Genomic DNA, 16552 nt, shown 5'->3' with positions numbered 1-16552 from the left:
GCTCCTTCACTGGTCCCACTGGAATGGAACCCAGGGCCTTCTGCGTGTAAAGCAGATGTGCCAACCGCTGCGCTCACTACGGAACCACACGCTCACGGTGTTTGAGTCAATACAGCAGGAAATGTTTATAATTATTTGATTCAAAGATAAATGTGGCAGGTGCTTGGGGGTTTCCTGGTGCTAAATCCCATTCCCCGTGCACCTCATTCACTGGTAAGTTTGAAATATCCTCCAATAGAATCATTGTGAACACACAAGAAAAAATTCACTAAAACCACATTATTGACCCAATGAGCACTTCTACGTCCTTCGCTCATTCCAGGATTATGTAAGGCTGCCCTTGCTCTTCTTGCCATCAATCGTCTGCGCCTTGGTCACTGCCTTCTCTTGAATCCCTTTTTCGGGGACAGCACCGACAGTGGTTCTCAACCTTCTGGCCCTTTAAATACAGTTCCTCATGTCGTGACCCAACCATAAAATTATTTTCGTTGCTACTTCATAACTGTAATGTGGGTACTGTTATGAATCGTAATGTAAATATCTGATATGCAGGATGGTCTTAGGCGTCCCCTGTGAAAGGGTCGTTCCACCGCCAAAGGGGTAGCGACCCTCAGGTTGAGAACCGCTGGTAGCTCAGCGGACACGGTGGGCTAGAGGAGAGCGGAGCGCGCTGCGTCCTATTTATAGAGAACCTCGCATGCAAATAAGGTGATAAACCAGAGCCCTGTGTGTGTTGGCTCCCGAGAGCAAGCTCACAACTTAGCTCTGCCCAATCAGAGCGCCAGAATCCCAAACTCGCACGCTCACTGGTTTAGATGAAGCTGAAACCTGAACCAATGACACAGCTGCCTCTTCGCGCCACAAACGTTTATAAAAAGTGCCGCCCGCGCGCTTTCACTTTTGCAGCCACTTGCAGTGAAGTTTGCAGCCAGAATGTCCGGCCGCGGGAAGCAGGGCGGCAAGGCGCGCGCCAAGGCCAAGACGCGGTCCTCGCGGGCCGGGCTGCAGTTCCCCGTGGGCCGCGTGCACCGGCTGCTCCGCAAGGGCAACTACGCCGAGCGCGTCGGGGCGGGCGCGCCCGTGTACCTGGCGGCCGTGCTGGAGTACCTGACGGCCGAGATCCTGGAGCTGGCGGGCAACGCGGCCCGCGACAACAAGAAGACGCGCATCATCCCGCGCCACCTGCAGCTGGCCATCCGCAACGACGAGGAGCTCAACAAGCTGCTGGGCAAGGTGACCATCGCGCAGGGCGGCGTGCTGCCCAACATCCAGGCCGTGCTGCTGCCCAAGAAGACCGAGAGCCACCACAAGGCCAAGGGCAAGTGATTGGACGGGCATCGCAGCTTCCGGAAACGCTTTCAAACCCAAAGGCTCTTTTCAGAGCCACCCACACTTTTTCACTGAAGAGCTTGCTTGTGCTGTGTTGTAGCTGAAGGTATGTGAAATGTCAATAGCGGCCAGATCGTGGGATCTGGGTTAAGATTTATTTATATATACGGAAAAAATGAAATACAGTCGGAGGGATGGGCAGGGGAAACAATGCCGGAAGGAAATTGTAACCCATTCATAACCGTGTGCAGTTACAGTGCAGGAGGAGTTCCAGGCCTAAGGAGTGCAGTGCCCAGCTGTTTCTCGAGGCCTCTGGGTGGCTCTGAAAAGAGCCTTTGGGTTTGGTGGCCTCTCAGGAGGCAAACATCCTACTTCTTTTTCGGAGCCGCCTTCTTGGTCTTTGCAGACTTGGGTTTGGCGGTCTTGGGTTTGGCAGGTTTGGCCTTGGGCGCCTTGGGCTTCACAGGCTTGGGCTTGGCGGGGCTCTTGGAGGCTTTCTTGGGCTTGGCGGCGGGCTTGGGCTTCTTGGGGCTCTTGGCCGCCTTCTTGGCGCCGGTGGCCGCAGGTTTCTTCGGCTTCTTGGGGGTCTTCTTCCCGGACTTCTTGGCGGCTGTGGCTTTCCTGGGCTTCTTGGGGGTGGAGCCCGCGGGCTTCCTGGGCTTGGCCGCGCCCGCCTTCTTGGCCTTGGGCTTGGCGTCCCCGGAGGCCGCCTTCTTGTTGAGCTTGAAAGAGCCCGAGGCGCCGGTGCCCTTGGTCTGCACCAGGGTGCCCTTGCTCACCAGGCTCTTGAGGCCCAGCTTGATGCGGCTGTTGTTCTTGTCCACGTCGTAGCCCGCGGCCGCCAGCGCCTTCTTGAGCGCGGCCAGCGAGAGCCCGTTGCGCTCCTTGGAGGCGGCGACCGCCTTGGTGATGAGCTCGGACACGGGCGGCCCGGACGCCTTGCGCTTGGCGGTCTCGCCTGCTGACATCTTGCCGCCTTCTTCTTGGCGGGGGACTTCTCCACCGGCGGCCGGGGCGGCGGCCTCGCGGGAGCGGTTTCCGACATGGCGCTGAGCGTCGCTGGGAGAGCAGACAAGATTCAAAACCAAAGCGGGAGGTTGGAGCCGGCCGCTCGGGCCCGGACTTATATAAGCCGGTGCTGGGCTGTGATTGGTGGGGCGCCCGATCCACCGCCCCCGGGCGGCCGCCTTTAACGGTTGGATTTACAAACTGTTTCTTAATCCCAAAATTCTGGTTAAATGTTCAAAACTGGGATACAGAATGTGACGCTTTGAAGCTCCAAGGGCGGAAAGCAGTCTCCCGGCCCGATCCTCGTGTTTTTATGCTTCACGTACAAGGATGAAGATATTTTTTAAAATCGCCACCATTTTGCATAGGAGTCCACCTGGTTTAGAGTATCGCGCTACTTGGTTGCATGTGGCAACAAATTTCTACTAAGTAACAAGGGAGCCTTTTTTAAAAGCTTTGTCCCTCAGTTTGGCCTTTGATTTTTACAAGAGGAAAGACGCTAGGTGCCTTGGTCTGGATAGAAACTTTGTTTCTAACTGTAGCAAGGAACACAGGTCTCGGGGCACCTGGTCACCAGGTAGCCCTGACTCTGAAACCCGATTCTGCGTCCTGGGAGTTGCCATGAGCCTACGTCTTTAGAGGCAGGAATTTTGCAACTTGGAAAAGTTCAGTTGCACCAGGAAAAAGATAAATTACTTTGGCTTCAGAATCAAAAGACATAGATTCAAATTCAAACTTGAATTTGGTATGTTTTTGATTGAGATGTGTTCTTTCTTTAGTCCCTACCCAAATCTATTAAAATAATGATTAAAAAAATGTTTAGTCCAGATAATGTTTTAGAAAAAAACTCTGGAACTTGCCAAAAAAAATTTATTCAAGGGCTTCAATCGTTTCAAAAGCACAAATGAGACTTTGCCATGTTCAAGGTGCTTTCTCAATGCTCTCAAACTCCTGTCCAAATTGCACCTCTTCTGTTAGCAGACAGGAGACATCCATGTGGATATTATTGTGTTTAAGCAAACATAGACCTGTATTTTATAAAAGTAATTGGCAACTGACTATGAGAAAGGTGGGCTGGGGATTTCCTAAACTCAGAAGAATTCAGGAAAACATTACCACCCACGGGAACTGAGGCAAGGACCAGGAGGTGGGCATGGAGGGTGGAGAAGTTTGCTGTTTACTTGGAGGCATGTAGGATGGGGAATGACCCGGATGATAAGGGAGATGGAATGATGACTGTGACCTCTAACACAATAAAGAGTAGATAGTGTTCCCTGTGCAACACTGTAGCAAAATAGCCAGCACACTTCCTTCAGCATCCCTGGAGGTGGAACTATATGGCCACCGATGGCCATGTCCGGCCAGTGTCCTGTTTTTGTAAGGCCCTCAAGCTAAAAGTGGTGTTTGGATTTTTATATTAGAAAAAAATGTGTGACAGTGACCACATTTGGCCACCAAAATCTAAAATGTTTACTCTCTGGCCCTTTTGTTGTGTTTTGAACTCATCCATATAGACATGGATCAGGGAATATAGTTGCAAGCCTGCCTCTTTCAGAACAATGGGAATTTTTAAAAAATCTTAACAAGAAAATGTTCTAGCCAAACACTTTTCACTGTTTTGATCACAAAACTTTTAGATCTGTGGCAGGGGTGTGTGTGTGTGTAACAGCCTCTATGCTTCAGGGGCAGGAGGGAGGGCAGGAGAGAGGTGTAACAAGAACAGCTAAAGTACAATGAACATTTACTAAGTGCCAGGAGCTAATCTAAGGATGCTCTACAGATTTTCATTCATTTCCCACATTTTATAACTACACAGGCTGAGAGAGAGAGAGAGAGAGAGAGAGAGAGAGAGAGAGAGGAGAATGGGTAATTTGTCAAAGGTTGTATATCTAATCATTGGTGGCTCTGAGGTTTGAACATAGACCACCTGGTTCTATTATGATGGGGAAATCTGAGAAGGTGTGGAGAGAGGACAATCTCTGAAGCTCAGAACAGGCAGCACCAGGTGTCCCTACACCTGACAGCTTCTAGGAGCTCCAAGCTCTGCAGGAAGGGGCTTTGGCCCCATGGGTCAGGATGGTTTCTGAAGCATTCAGAGACTCTTCCAGTTTCCAAGAAGCTGATAGTTGGGATGTAAGGTGCTCTGGAAGGGCAAATACAAGTCCAAAAACAGGAAGGGAAGGCCCCCATGCTGCCCTGGCTGCCCCTACTGAAGACACTGGAGAACAATTGCTTCCATATAACCTACCACCTCCTGGGGGGAAGACGCCCACCCCACAAGGCAAGCAGCAAAATGAGGAAAAGATAGACATATCTGAAGAGCATACTGGAGACTTTAAAAAGCCTGAAAATTGTATGAAATAAAGAGCCGAGTTCTGTTAAAAAAAAACAACACAAACCAGAAAATCATGAGTGCATACAAGAAAGAGCTTTAAAAATTCCACCTCAGATATAGCCTAGTGTGACCCTATCTAAAAAAAAAAAAAAAAATCATAGACAAGGACATATTTAAAACACTTAGCAAAGGCCTAGAAAAGTGTCAGCCGTCTTGCGAATTCATTTTACAAAGGACAGCCTACAGCCTGCAGGCCATCAGCCCACTGGTCACATACACAAAGCTCAACATGACATTGAAACAAAAACCAGCAATATTTAGAACAGTTGGGGCAATACTAGTTACTTCCTTAAGACAGGGAAGCAAAAGGGACCAATCTCTGAAGGACAAGGGACAAAAATGTTTGAAAAACTTAAAAGCGCATCAAAATTAGAAAAACCACAGCAAGCTGAACTGAACTTCTATACGTTTCTTACAGCCAAGTTATAACATGGCTGAGCTTTTGCAAAAAGTGCTTTTCCACAAAATGCTTCTCACTGCTGAGATGGAGCAGGTATGTGCCAGACACGGAAACGAGGCTGGGGTTGGGTTTACGGGGCGCTGCCGGCTGGACGCCAGGGCATCCTTCGCGTGCATTACGCGTGTCACACGGGAAATGCGCTCAGAAACCCTTCCCACAGGGAACTTTTCCACAGGCTGCCAGGCAGTCTCTAGGCGCAACAGCTCTTCACTGATGAGAGTTGGGGGGCTCTGAAAAGAGCCTTTGGGTTTCGGCGCGAGTGGGCAGGACGGAGCTCACGCCCGCTCCCCGCGGATGCGGCGCGCCAGCTGGATGTCCTTGGGCATGATGGTGACGCGCTTGGCGTGGATGGCGCACAGGTTGGTGTCCTCGAACAGCCCCACCAGGTAGGCCTCGCACGCCTCCTGCAGCGCCATGACGGCCGAGCTCTGGAAGCGCAGGTCGGTCTTGAAGTCCTGCGCGATCTCGCGCACCAGGCGCTGGAAGGGCAGCTTGCGGATCAGCAGCTCCGTGGACTTCTGGTAGCGGCGGATCTCGCGCAGGGCCACGGTGCCGGGCCGGTAGCGGTGCGGCTTCTTCACGCCGCCCGTGGCGGGCGCGCTCTTGCGGGCGGCCTTGGTGGCCAGCTGCTTGCGGGGCGCCTTCCCGCCCGTGGACTTGCGCGCCGTCTGCTTGGTGCGAGCCATGACTGAGGACCTCACTAGTGAAGGAGGACCAGCCGCCCTGTATTTATAGCGACTCTCGCGCTCCGATTGGATGGCACCTGCTCCTCCCATTGCCTCCCCGCGGGTTTAGTTCTTAGTTTAGGAAACTTTCCCGCCTGTTCGCTGTCTGTGATGATGTAAAAGAAAATATCTTAGTGACCTTTTAAAAGCCTCTAGGATGCATTAAAAATTCCTAAGAAAATGTGGTCTTGAGAATCTGAAAGCTCCTTGTACTGGTTTAAATAAAAGATGTCCTAATGGGATTCTTGTCAAAACTGAGCAGGAAAGAGAAATCATTTAAACGGGGGAACTGTGCTTTCAACTTCTCATCACTGTGTCGCCCGTCTTCAACCTGAGCGGGCTTAGTGGTCGCTCCAAGAGCTTGAGAACACAAGGGCCGGCCAGCTTTTCTGTAAAGGTGGTGATATTTACCGTCCTGACACTAGCTTTCACTGAGGTATCAGGACCGGCGGTGTGGGTTTGAGTCACCCGAGACTGCCACAGCCTCGGGGATGGGCACGCTGGGCATGGGGAGGGGCAGGGGTACCCAAATGCACTTAAACTGTTTGGGGCAAGTTACACCATCCAAGTCCCTCAGCGGTTAATAATGCGGATTGCACCTTTACCAGTTAAAAATGCAAATACACCTTTACCGGTTAATAATGCAGATTTTGTAATCAAAGAGAACACGATCATTTCAAGAGAAACATCAAAAGTGCTTTGTTCAATGTAATATCCATCACTAGCTCCACATTTCCCCCACCTTTAGGTAATTTGTGGAGACAGTCCCAATAGAACTTTTCTTGTTTTGAGGCAACCCATGCAGAGACCCAATTGTCCACTTCTTCGTATGTGTTGAAGTGCTGCTCAGGAAGTGCGTGTGCCGTCGCTCGGAACAAGTGGTCATCTGAAGGAGTGAGGTCTGGTGAATACGGCGGGTGGGTTCATACTTCCCAGGCAAGATCTTTTAAGGTGTCTTTAACTGGTTTTGAAGTGTGTGATGGTGCGTCATCATGAAGCAAAATTACTTTGCCATGTCTTCTGGCCCATTCTGGTGGTTTTACGATCAAAGCGTGGTTCAAATTGATTATTTATTGTCAGTAGCAATCAGTATTAACGGTTTCACATGCTTTTATTTTTTTTTTAATATATTTTATTGATTTTTTACAGAGAGGAAGGGAGAGAGATAGAGAGTTAGAAACATCGATGAGAGAGAAACATCGATCAGCTGCCTCCTGCACATCTCCTACTGGGGATGTGCCCGCAACCCAGGTACATGCCCTTGACCGGAATCGAACCTGGGACCCTTCAGTCCACAGGCCGACGCTCCATCCACTGAGCCAAACCGGTTTCGGCTTCACCTGCTTTTAGAAGCTCATAATACACTACACCTTCCTGATCCCACCAAACGCAGAGCATTGTCTTCTTTCCAAACCGATTTGGCCTTGCAGTGGATGTTGATGGTTGACCTGGGTCAACCCATGATATTGTGCATTTGGGATTCTCAACATAAATCCACTTTTCATCACCATTCACAATTCGATGCAAAAAAAGTCTTTCTTTTGTGCGGTTGAAGCAATATTTTACTGATGACTTTTCGGTTTTCCATTTGTCTTCAGTTGATGTGGCAGCCACTTTCCTTCCTTTAAAATCTTTCCCATTGCTTGTAAACGATCGAAAATTGTTTGCTGAGCAACATTTAATCTTCTTGCAAGTTGTTTTTGAGTTTGACACGCATCTTCATCCAATAATGCTTGTAATTGTTGGTCTTCAAACTTTTCGGTTGACCTGGATGTTCTTTGCCTTTCACATCAAAATCATCACTTTTAAAGCGTTTAAACCAGCATTCACAAGTATCTTGAGATGGAGCATGTTCATCATAAGCTTACTCAAGTATAGGATAACTGTAAGCAGCACTTTTCTTCAAAATAAATGAATTAAAACTTCCTGCCAATGCTCTTTTTTGGCACAAAATTCAACATTTTTAAGGGTAAAAATATCTATGATGTTTACACCTTCAGAAAATTTGACATATGAAGTTTTGAAGCTTGTTGTCAATTCAACAAAATAGCATGCATATCAAATCGCATATATATATCAACATATGTGTAACTGCATCTAGTGAAAAAACCCGCATTATTAACCGGTACACCTACAGCTCTTAAGCAGATTTCTGGGGTGTCCCGAAGAAGGGCCTTTCATGAAAGGCCCCTCCAAATCGTCATGAATCGGCGATTTGGAGAACGCCCGCACCGGAGTGCCCCCGAGGCGCAGACCGCGCCCCTAGCGGGGCCTGTGGCCTCGGGAGGGGGCCCCTCCTTCTCAGGTGCAGAGCGAGGCCTCGGGGCTCAGAGAGGGTTGGGCCCCGCGTTACTACACAGCCCGACGCCTGGAGCCAGGGCGGAGGGCGGGGCGGGGAGACCAGCTCTACCGATCGTTTCAGAAATTCGCGCAGGAAAGACGTTAGAAACTAACCACCAGCATTTTCTTAGCAATGTCCTTTTTCTTGCTTTAAGGTTTGTTTTTTGTGACTTTTGCTTTCACACTAATGTCTGCGTCCACGGGTTATGCATATAATCCTCTCGTTAATCTCCCTCCCCCCCTCCCCACAGTGAGCAATGTCCCCGTAACCCTCCGGTTCCGTGTGGGCGGCGGCAGCGGCCTGGGAGGCTCCTTTGCACGAACCCGTGGAAGCCTCTTGCCGCCGCCCTGCCCCCGGGATAAGGAACCTAGTGGCCCCCGCGGGGCACCGCGTCCCTGGAAACTGCCTCCTGCCGGGGCTGGGTCCTCTTACTGGGAGGACGGGAGGGGGTACGGGTCTGGGAGCTGTGCCAGCGGTCGGACCCCTTCCGGCCACAAAGGACCACAGCGCGCGCAGCTCTTCCGAGAGGGAGTGGGGGGCCCTGAAAAGGGCCTTTGGGGGGACACGAGGCGGGGGGACGGGCTCAGCCGCCGAAGCCGTAAAGGGTGCGGCCCTGGCGCTTGAGCGCGTAGACCACGTCCATGGCCGTGACCGTCTTGCGCTTGGCGTGCTCCGTGTAGGTGACGGCGTCGCGGATCACGTTCTCCAGGAAGACCTTGAGCACCCCGCGCGTCTCCTCGTAGATGAGCCCGGAGATGCGCTTGACGCCGCCGCGCCGCGCCAGGCGCCGGATGGCGGGCTTGGTGATGCCCTGGATGTTGTCGCGCAGCACCTTGCGGTGGCGCTTGGCGCCGCCCTTGCCCAGGCCCTTCCCGCCTTTGCCGCGACCAGACATGGCTGCAGGTGGAAAGAACACACTCGCAGCTCCCGCGCGGGCTGTGCTTATATACTTCTGCCGCGGACCTGTTTGAGAGCATGCTCCGCCACGCCCCGCGCTCTTTTTCCGGAAAATGAAAAGGGCGGCGCTTCATCAAACCTCCTGGTTTAGAAAAAACCACAGCTGACATCATATGCAAGGATAGAAAGCTGAAAGCTTTTTCTTTAATACCAGTAACAGGACAAGGATGTCCATTTCACCCTTTTTTATTCAACATAGTTTATCAAACAAGAAATAAAAGGCATCCACATTGGAAAGTAAGAAGTAAAATTCATTATTCGCACATGACATAATACTATGTAGAGACCCCTAATGATTCCACCACAAATACTTTTAGAACTAATAAATGAATTCAGTCACGCGTCAGAACTCAGTGAGAATTCAGAAATAAGTTGCATTTTTATACACCAATAACACTATCAGAAAGAAATTAAAACCACAATGAGGTCACCTGACGCCCGCCAGAGTGGATATCATCAATCAATCACCAAAGAGCAAATGTGGGGGAAAGGGAACCCGTGTGCACTGTTAGTGGGATTGCAAATTGGTGCAGCCACTATGGAAAAAGGTATGGAGGTTCCTCAAAAAATTTAAAATAGAGCCAGCATATGACCCAGCAATCCCACTTCTGAGTATTTATACAAAGAAATGCAAACCAATAATTCAAAAAGATATATGCATCCTTTTATGTTCGTCGCAGCACTGTTTACAACTGCCAAATTATTGAACCAACAGAAAAGTCCATCAGGAGACGAGTGGATAAAGACGTGATGTATATATTATCGCTGATCCAATACAAGCTTGTCTTTTGCGACAGATGGATGGACCTAGAGGAAATTATGTTAAGTGAAATAAGTCAGATAGAGAAAGACAAATTCTTCAAAGATAAATGTTTTAAAACCTCATTAAACACTCCTTGCCCTGGCCAGTGTGGCTCAGTGGATAGAGCGTTGGCCTGTGAACTGAAAGGTCTCAGGTTCAATTCCGGTCAAGGGCACACACTCGGGTTGTGGCCTCCATCCCCAGTGAGGGGTTTGCAGGAGGCAGCCGATCAATGATTCTCTCTCATCGTGGATGTTTCTCCCTCTGCCTCTTCCTTCCTCTCTGAAATCAATAAAAATATTTTTAAAAAAACAAAACTCCTCAGTCCAACTGCTCTTCTAACAGCTCTGTGCTTGCCCCCTCCCGACGACCATGCCTTTGTCTGGGTCCGGCTTTGCTGTTGTTTTGGGTGGGTTTGTTTGCCTGTTGTTGTCTTTATTTTCTGTCACCTCAGCATCCACGGCCCTCATGACTATGACTGCTGGGTCTGAGCGGCCCTTCTCAAGAGCAGTGCGTGCGTCCTCTTTGTGTGCAAAGTGCTTTCTGTGTCATCCTAACGGAGCCAGTGGCTGCGACAGTAATGGCCCTGATCACAGGGAGCTTCCCGGGGGCTCCTCACTTCTCACCTTTGCTTCTCTATCCTTTGCCTCACCTGCTACACGTCCTGTCCAGCGCTGCCATCATGTGGGGGTGGGGGTGGGGGTGGGGGTGGTGGGGGTGGGGGGGTGCCTTCATCTTGGTTAGAAACACTCATTTTCTAAAGTTGTTTGAGGAAGGTCTGCTTTTTTTCTTGAGAGAGTCGATTAGCAGGCCCTGAGGGGTCTAGAAACACAGTCCCCGAGAATGAGGGAGGACTCCTGTTTGCTGTTTCTGGAAACACGGAGGAAATTTACCAGTGCTCCTCTATCTGGTGAAGGTAACACACTCTGAAAGATCTGTAACTTAATTGCAGTTGTTGGGTGATTCCTTCCACGTCCCGCGTGGAGTAGGGTTCGGTACCTGAAAGAGGAGCCGCACAGCAAATGAGAGAAACAGACACGAGATAATTTTGCAATATTGGAGGACCAGGCGGGCAAGTCCCAAAGGACTTCCTCCCATGCTCAGGCTGCTCCAATCTTTTATTGATCTGGAGTAGCCCTTAAGAAAAGGAAGTTTCAATGACACACAGATCAGCAATTTCCAGGAGTAGACAAAAGTATCTAGTTAGCTTATCAATAGATTTCCGAGTGTAGGCAGAGTAACTGATTAACAATAATCAACAAGGATCTACATAACTATCTAAGGAATTAAGGGAACTAAGGTGGGGATGCTTCAACTATTATGACCTAAATTAACTGAATGGTTCCTAGATTAACTGGGTGGTGCACAGCCCTGACCTTTACTAGGACTTTCAATGGCTACTAGCTTTTGGGGGGGTTTCTGTCTAAACTCAGCTAGTGAAGACAATGAATGGACTCCGGCAGCAGTAACAGTGCTTTGCTCTGGAAATGATATTAACATTCACATCTATGTTTCTCAGAGGTGTGCTTCTCTCTGTTAAATTAGAGACTCGTTAATTCTCTTCTTCCACCTTTGTGGAAGAGACACAGAGACAGGCTCTGCAGATTTCTTACCCTAAAAAAAGTTTAAGAATTTCATTTTATTTAAATAAAGTATGATTCAGATGCTTTCTTTTTGTCTTTCTCAGTAAATAATAATGCTGATTGACATGAGTTACCCAAAAAATTATTGTTGAATAACTCTGATAAATAACTTTTTTCCTCACACAATAAGAAACATTCTTTTCCAAGAGAAATTTGGCAGACTTTTAATTTCCCCTTTAATCAGATGAAAACATGAGCTATACTGTCCTTTGCAATGTTGAGGGTTGCTTATTGACCCACACTGGTCTGACTGACAATTTTGTAATGTTTAGTACAAGTGGAGTGGATCCTTTTCAATATGGTTATATTTCAACGTCTTAGGCCACATGTTTATTTCCTTGGCACCTGATTTTGTTTTGTTTGTTTGGGTCGAGGCTTTAGAATTGGCTGATAGGTTGTGCTGTGTCTCTTTTACTTTTCTCTTGCTCTGCATTTAACATTATTTGATTTACTAGAGATGAGTCCCTATTTTAATCCTCAGTTATTCTATCCTGAAAACACATACTCATTCATAGGTAAGCGCACACACATAAGCCCTTTGGAGTGGTTTCTACTCCATGAACTTATGCCCTCAGATCTCCCTCCCGTTCTACAGTGTCCAGGTAAGAATCTTAACAATGAGGCATGATCGCATGGAGCGTCCCTTCTTCTTGCTCACACCTGAGAGCCATCACCATCTCTGTTCTCATCCTTACACTTCCTTAAGCTTCTGCTGCCTCCATTGCTAAAATATCAATTAAACAAACTTGGAGACCCAAATCCCACTGTCCCCCAAACTCAGGCCTCATTCTCCCCGCATGTTACCACACCCTTTCCTGAGACTCACTGTACCATGTTCTTGTCTGCTTGTGGCTTTAAACCTGACTTCCAGAGGTACCCCCTCCTTTCTCCTGAAACTCTCTCAGGACCCAGAAGTATCCTCCAGTTTATAAAGCTTTTCATGCCTCGTTTTACATAAAACCTACCATGTTTCTGCAATTTCGTACATATGACCACTGATGGTCTTCATGTTCCCTCTTAAGCTTCTGTTAAAATTCGCTGGTTTTCATGATTGAAATATACCAAATACCTGCAGAAGCTCTGATTTTCTTTCCTGTACCTCCCCTTACTAATATCTTCAGGGCTGGGTGTTGACAGGACAAGAATGAGGGTGAAGGGGAGAGTCCTGGTAAAGGGCTCTCCTGCTGTGTCACCTCCCTGGCTCTAGAATAGGGACAGGGGTGGCGAACATAGTGCCTACACTTCTGTCCTTTGAAATCGGACTCTCTGCTATAGACAAAGTTGGTGTCTCATCAAAATTCCTAGGTTGAAACCTAATCTCTAATGTGCTGATGTTTGCAGGTGGGGCCTTGGGGAGTTGCTTAGGTCATAAACTCAGAGCCCTCTTGACTGGGTTAGAGCCCCTGTCCAAGGACCCCGCCACCCATCACCTCTTCCATCTCAGGGGACGTGTGGAGAAGACGGCTGCGCCTGGACCAGGAAGCGGCTCTCACCAGACAGTAAGTCCGACGGGGCCTTGTTCTTGGACTTGTCAACGCCCAGAACTGTGAGGATTAAATTTCTGCTGTTTAAGCCACAGGGTCTGTGGAATTCTGCCACAGCAGCCTGAACGGAGTCAGCCACTGGTGTTTTGCAAACCGTGTGTAAAAAGTACTCAGATTTAGTACCTTTGGCTTTGGTGTTTATTACAGGTAATTTGGAAGTAAATGGTTGGAGATCATAGCACAGGTGTCCAGGTATGAACTGAGTAACGGTTCAGGTCTTGTCTTTGCCATTTACTTCATTCTTTTCTTCTTTCCTTTCTTTTTTTCTTTCTTCTTTCTTTCTTTCTTTCTTTCTTTCTTTCTTTCTTTCTTCTCTCCTTTTCCTTTTAAAGTACATTTATTAAAGCTGGGGACAGTGAAACAAAGGAGAGGTTTGTAGAAGCAGCAGGGGAGGGCCAAGGTGGTAGTCTGCTTTGGTTCCATAAAGACCTTATAAGAAAGAAGTGAGCCAAGGTGGGACTGCTTTTAACTTACTGGAAAGTAAGAAGAAGAATAGATCTCTGTTCTCTATCTCCCTGACCAGAGGAATGTAAGCTTTTTATTCTCTGCTTAGGGAGGAGAGATAGAAACCATTTGTTCTCAAGCGTCCTCAGGGAAGATAAGTCTTTCAATCCACTAGCTGTAAATTGCTTGGCCTTGCTTATCTCATCTATTTCCCCATTCCACTTGCCCAGGAATTTTCCCACCTTTTTTTAAAAAAATAAATCTTTAATGTTGACAGTATTGATATGTCTCCTCCCCCCCGCCTCCCCGTTTACTTGTTTCTTGACCTTAGAAACGAGTATTTTATTTAGAGTATTTTATTTATTTATTCATTGCCTTAAATTGTCTATACCTTTTTGCTATCACAAACAACAATCTGATAAATATTCTTATGATTCTGTAGGAGAATTTCCTTAGGGCACAGGCCTGGGTACACCCAGTTTTACTAAATTAGACGGTTCTTTAAATGTCTGTGTAGACCACCGTCAGTAAACCACCACATAAAAGTAAGTTTCTGCACCTCACATGCTTGGCAAACCCAACTTCTGATGTTGATAATCTGCTGGGTGTTATGCATTGTTGTTTTAATTTGCATTATCTGATTACAAGTGTCCTTTAAAAATTATTCGTATAATTGCTAGCCACTCGGCTGTGTCCATTTTTAAAATAAGATTTTTTTCCTTCAAAGTGAATAATAAACCACTACACTCAAGGTTTCTAACACAGAACTGTCATTCCTACAAACCCTCTTTTAGGCCACTTAGGCAAGTGAAAACCAGAATAACCCTAATTCAACTTTGTTTTCCTACAGCCATTGGAGGCTGAATCCCATCTTCTCCTTTTCTTCCCAGATTTGTTGAAAGGAACCTGCATGGCCTTATCCTGCAATAGTTGAGGGCCTTTGGAAGAGAAACTTCTAGAGCTAGAGAGGGAGCACAGATCGCCTGTCCAGACCGTGAAGAGGTATTTCCAGGTTCGACTACCAGACGTAATGAGCATATTTGTGACTATCAGAAGTGGGTAAGGGAGGTGCCAAAATCTATGCGCTGAACCCTTTGTACGGGATGGGCTTCATTCCTTCCCAGTGGACAGGTTCCTTCACTTTACCTCTTTCCTCGCAAATAACAAGGGTTCAAGCGGTGACTATCTTTGCGGATACATAGTTGCCTTTGACAAAGGCAACAGTTGGTTAAGCAACTTAGTTTCCGTAAATAGCTACTATAATGTAAATACTGAACGTGAGGCCTTGCCAATCTTGTCACTCAATTGGCTGAGGAAAATGATACCCATAGTTCTGGAGGGGACGCCATTTCCATGAATTGTGCACTGAGCTTGCGTTTTTAACGCGTAAACTAGAAGTGCAACAGCCACTGTCAGTGAGGACGGAAGTGGCTCTGAAAAGAGCCTTTGGGTTCTAGGTTGCCGCCCGCCAAGAGCTCACGCCCGCTCCCCGCGGATGCGGCGCGCCAGCTGGATGTCCTTGGGCATGATGGTGACGCGCTTGGCGTGGATGGCGCACAGGTTGGTGTCCTCGAACAGCCCCACCAGGTAGGCCTCGCACGCCTCCTGCAGCGCCATGACAGCCGAGCTCTGGAAGCGCAGGTCGGTCTTGAAGTCCTGCGCGATCTCGCGCACCAGGCGCTGGAAGGGCAGCTTGCGGATCAGCAGCTCCGTGGACTTCTGGTAGCGGCGGATCTCGCGCAGGGCCACGGTGCCGGGCCGGTAGCGGTGCGGCTTCTTCACGCCGCCCGTGGCCGGCGCGCTCTTGCGGGCGGCCTTGGTGGCCAGCTGCTTGCGGGGCGCCTTCCCGCCCGTGGACTTGCGCGCCGTCTGCTTGGTACGAGCCATTTCCAACACAAAGAAGCAGAGAACTGCTGTAGGAATGGCAGCGCGCGCTCGCAACCGGTATATATAAGGCAAGTGCCACTGTGATTGGAGGAGGCACCTGCCCATCAAGGCCCGCAGTGACGTGATTGGAAGCCGCGTCGGCTTTCTGATCCCCGGGGCCTCCGGGCGTTTGGATCAGAAATTAACTTCTTCCTCCCACCCACCCTTTCAGCAGAGGCTGTTTTCTACCCTTTCTCGTCGCTCGGTCTGTGCGCGTTTTCTTTACAATGTTCTCTGTCTTTGCTCCGTAGAATTTCATGTAAATATCTTGTTCGCGGAATAAAAATTTTAAATTTTGACGCGGGAAACTGGCTTCCCTTTGATCTTTTTGAAAAAAGCGCGCGCTACGCGGGATTGGCCAAGTGATTTTTCAGTCTCATGCAGGTTTAGGAAAGAGGATTTCCCGTCAGTTTCTTCATTTCTCTATTTAAACTTAGAGATTTTAATATGTTTCTAGGCTTTTCTAAATGTCTGTTGAACTCAATTTCACATTTGATATTGTAGCTCGATTGACATTTGCTTTTCCCTACCACGTTCATAGGCAGCATTGCACTGCGTTTAACCATTTGAAGTGAGACTTGTGTAAAAGGGGGTTAAGAAAACACGTCCTCAAACGAGTAAGTGGACAGAAAGATGACGGAGCCGGTCACGCTGGCCCCGCGCAGAGAAGCTCCGCGGAAGGGACGCGACCCCGGGGCGGGCAGCGTTGCTTTCCTATTCACAACCCACCAGGTCCCGCTAGGCTGGGAGGTGGGCGATGGCGAAGACGTGTCCCATTAAGATGCAAAACCCACCAACGAGAGAGAGGAGTGGTTCCATCGCCCTGTGGGCCACTAACTATTTGCATTTAAATAGTCACCTCCCACCAGCGTGTTCCGGTCGTGTTTTGTCCTGGGTTAAGCCCGAGGGCCTGCAGCTTCCATGCGTTAGTTACCGGGTGCAGAGTACCTCTATCCCTTAGTAACCACTGTTGCTAGC

At 48.6% G+C, this 16552-nt stretch overlaps 5 protein-coding genes across 5 annotated transcripts in view; 2 read left to right on the top strand and 3 right to left on the bottom strand.

The window, feature by feature from the left end:
• Nucleotides 1–1387, top strand: part of LOC102417681 (histone H2A type 1) — a 15320-nt gene extending 13933 nt beyond the window's left edge. The window contains exon 2 of the mRNA XM_006105842.3: nt 1312–1387. Coding sequence (XP_006105904.1) covers nt 1312–1326 — 15 coding nt within the window. The 3' untranslated portion in view covers nt 1327–1387. The remainder of the gene's footprint in view (nt 1–1311) is intronic.
• LOC102442948 (histone H2A type 1) lies at nt 933–1358 on the top strand. The gene has a single exon (XM_006105838.3). The coding sequence runs from the start codon at nt 934–936 to the stop codon at nt 1324–1326; it is 393 nt and encodes a 130-aa protein (XP_006105900.1). The 5' UTR covers nt 933; the 3' UTR covers nt 1327–1358.
• Nucleotides 1388–1447: 60 nt separating the features above from the next.
• On the bottom strand, nt 1448–2415 carry LOC102442637 (histone H1.5-like). The gene is given in 2 exon segments (XM_014447913.2): nt 1448–2302; nt 2305–2415. Coding segments are annotated over 2 exon segments (675 nt in total). The 5' UTR covers nt 2375–2415; the 3' UTR covers nt 1448–1697.
• A 2372-nt stretch (nt 2416–4787) lies between these two features.
• Nucleotides 4788–15719, bottom strand: LOC102419892. The gene is made up of 3 exons (XM_014447909.2): nt 15127–15719; nt 8847–9155; nt 4788–5955 (listed from the first exon to the last, which is right to left on the bottom strand). The coding sequence occupies exons 1-3, from the start codon at nt 15638–15640 to the stop codon at nt 5468–5470; spliced, it is 1311 nt and encodes a 436-aa protein (XP_014303395.1). The 5' UTR covers nt 15641–15719; the 3' UTR covers nt 4788–5467.
• Nucleotides 8840–9155, bottom strand: LOC102442019 (histone H4). Its single transcript, XM_006105836.3, has one exon. It carries the CDS (start codon nt 9151–9153, stop codon nt 8842–8844), a length of 312 nt encoding a protein of 103 aa, XP_006105898.1. The 5' UTR covers nt 9154–9155; the 3' UTR covers nt 8840–8841.
• Nucleotides 15720–16552: the final 833 nt, after the last annotated feature.

Source organism: Myotis lucifugus, unplaced genomic scaffold, assembly GCF_000147115.1.
Source record: "Myotis lucifugus unplaced genomic scaffold, Myoluc2.0 scaffold_728, whole genome shotgun sequence".
Taxonomy (NCBI): domain Eukaryota; kingdom Metazoa; phylum Chordata; class Mammalia; order Chiroptera; family Vespertilionidae; genus Myotis; species Myotis lucifugus.
Note: the sequence above shows the minus strand (reverse complement) of the source record. Positions and strands in the feature narration are given on the sequence as shown.

What these genes read in the sequence shown, in the direction of transcription:
- LOC102419892 (XM_014447909.2), bottom strand. Translation starts at nt 15,640, where the DNA reads ATGGGCAGGTGCCTCCTCCAATCACAGTGGCACTTGCCTTATATATAC. An exon ending in CATCCGCGGGGAGCGGGCGT is followed by an intron (nt 9,156 to 15,126) that starts GAGCTCTTGGCG and finishes TTCCACCTGCAG; the next exon opens with CCATGTCTGGTCGCGGCAAA. An exon ending in CACCCTTTACGGCTTCGGCG is followed by an intron (nt 5,956 to 8,846) that starts GCTGAGCCCGTC and finishes TGGGAGGAGCAG; the next exon opens with GTGCCATCCAATCGGAGCGC.
- LOC102442948 (XM_006105838.3), top strand. Translation starts at nt 934, where the DNA reads ATGTCCGGCCGCGGGAAGCAGGGCGGCAAGGCGCGCGCCAAGGCCAAG.
- LOC102442019 (XM_006105836.3), bottom strand. Translation starts at nt 9,153, where the DNA reads ATGTCTGGTCGCGGCAAAGGCGGGAAGGGCCTGGGCAAGGGCGGCGCC.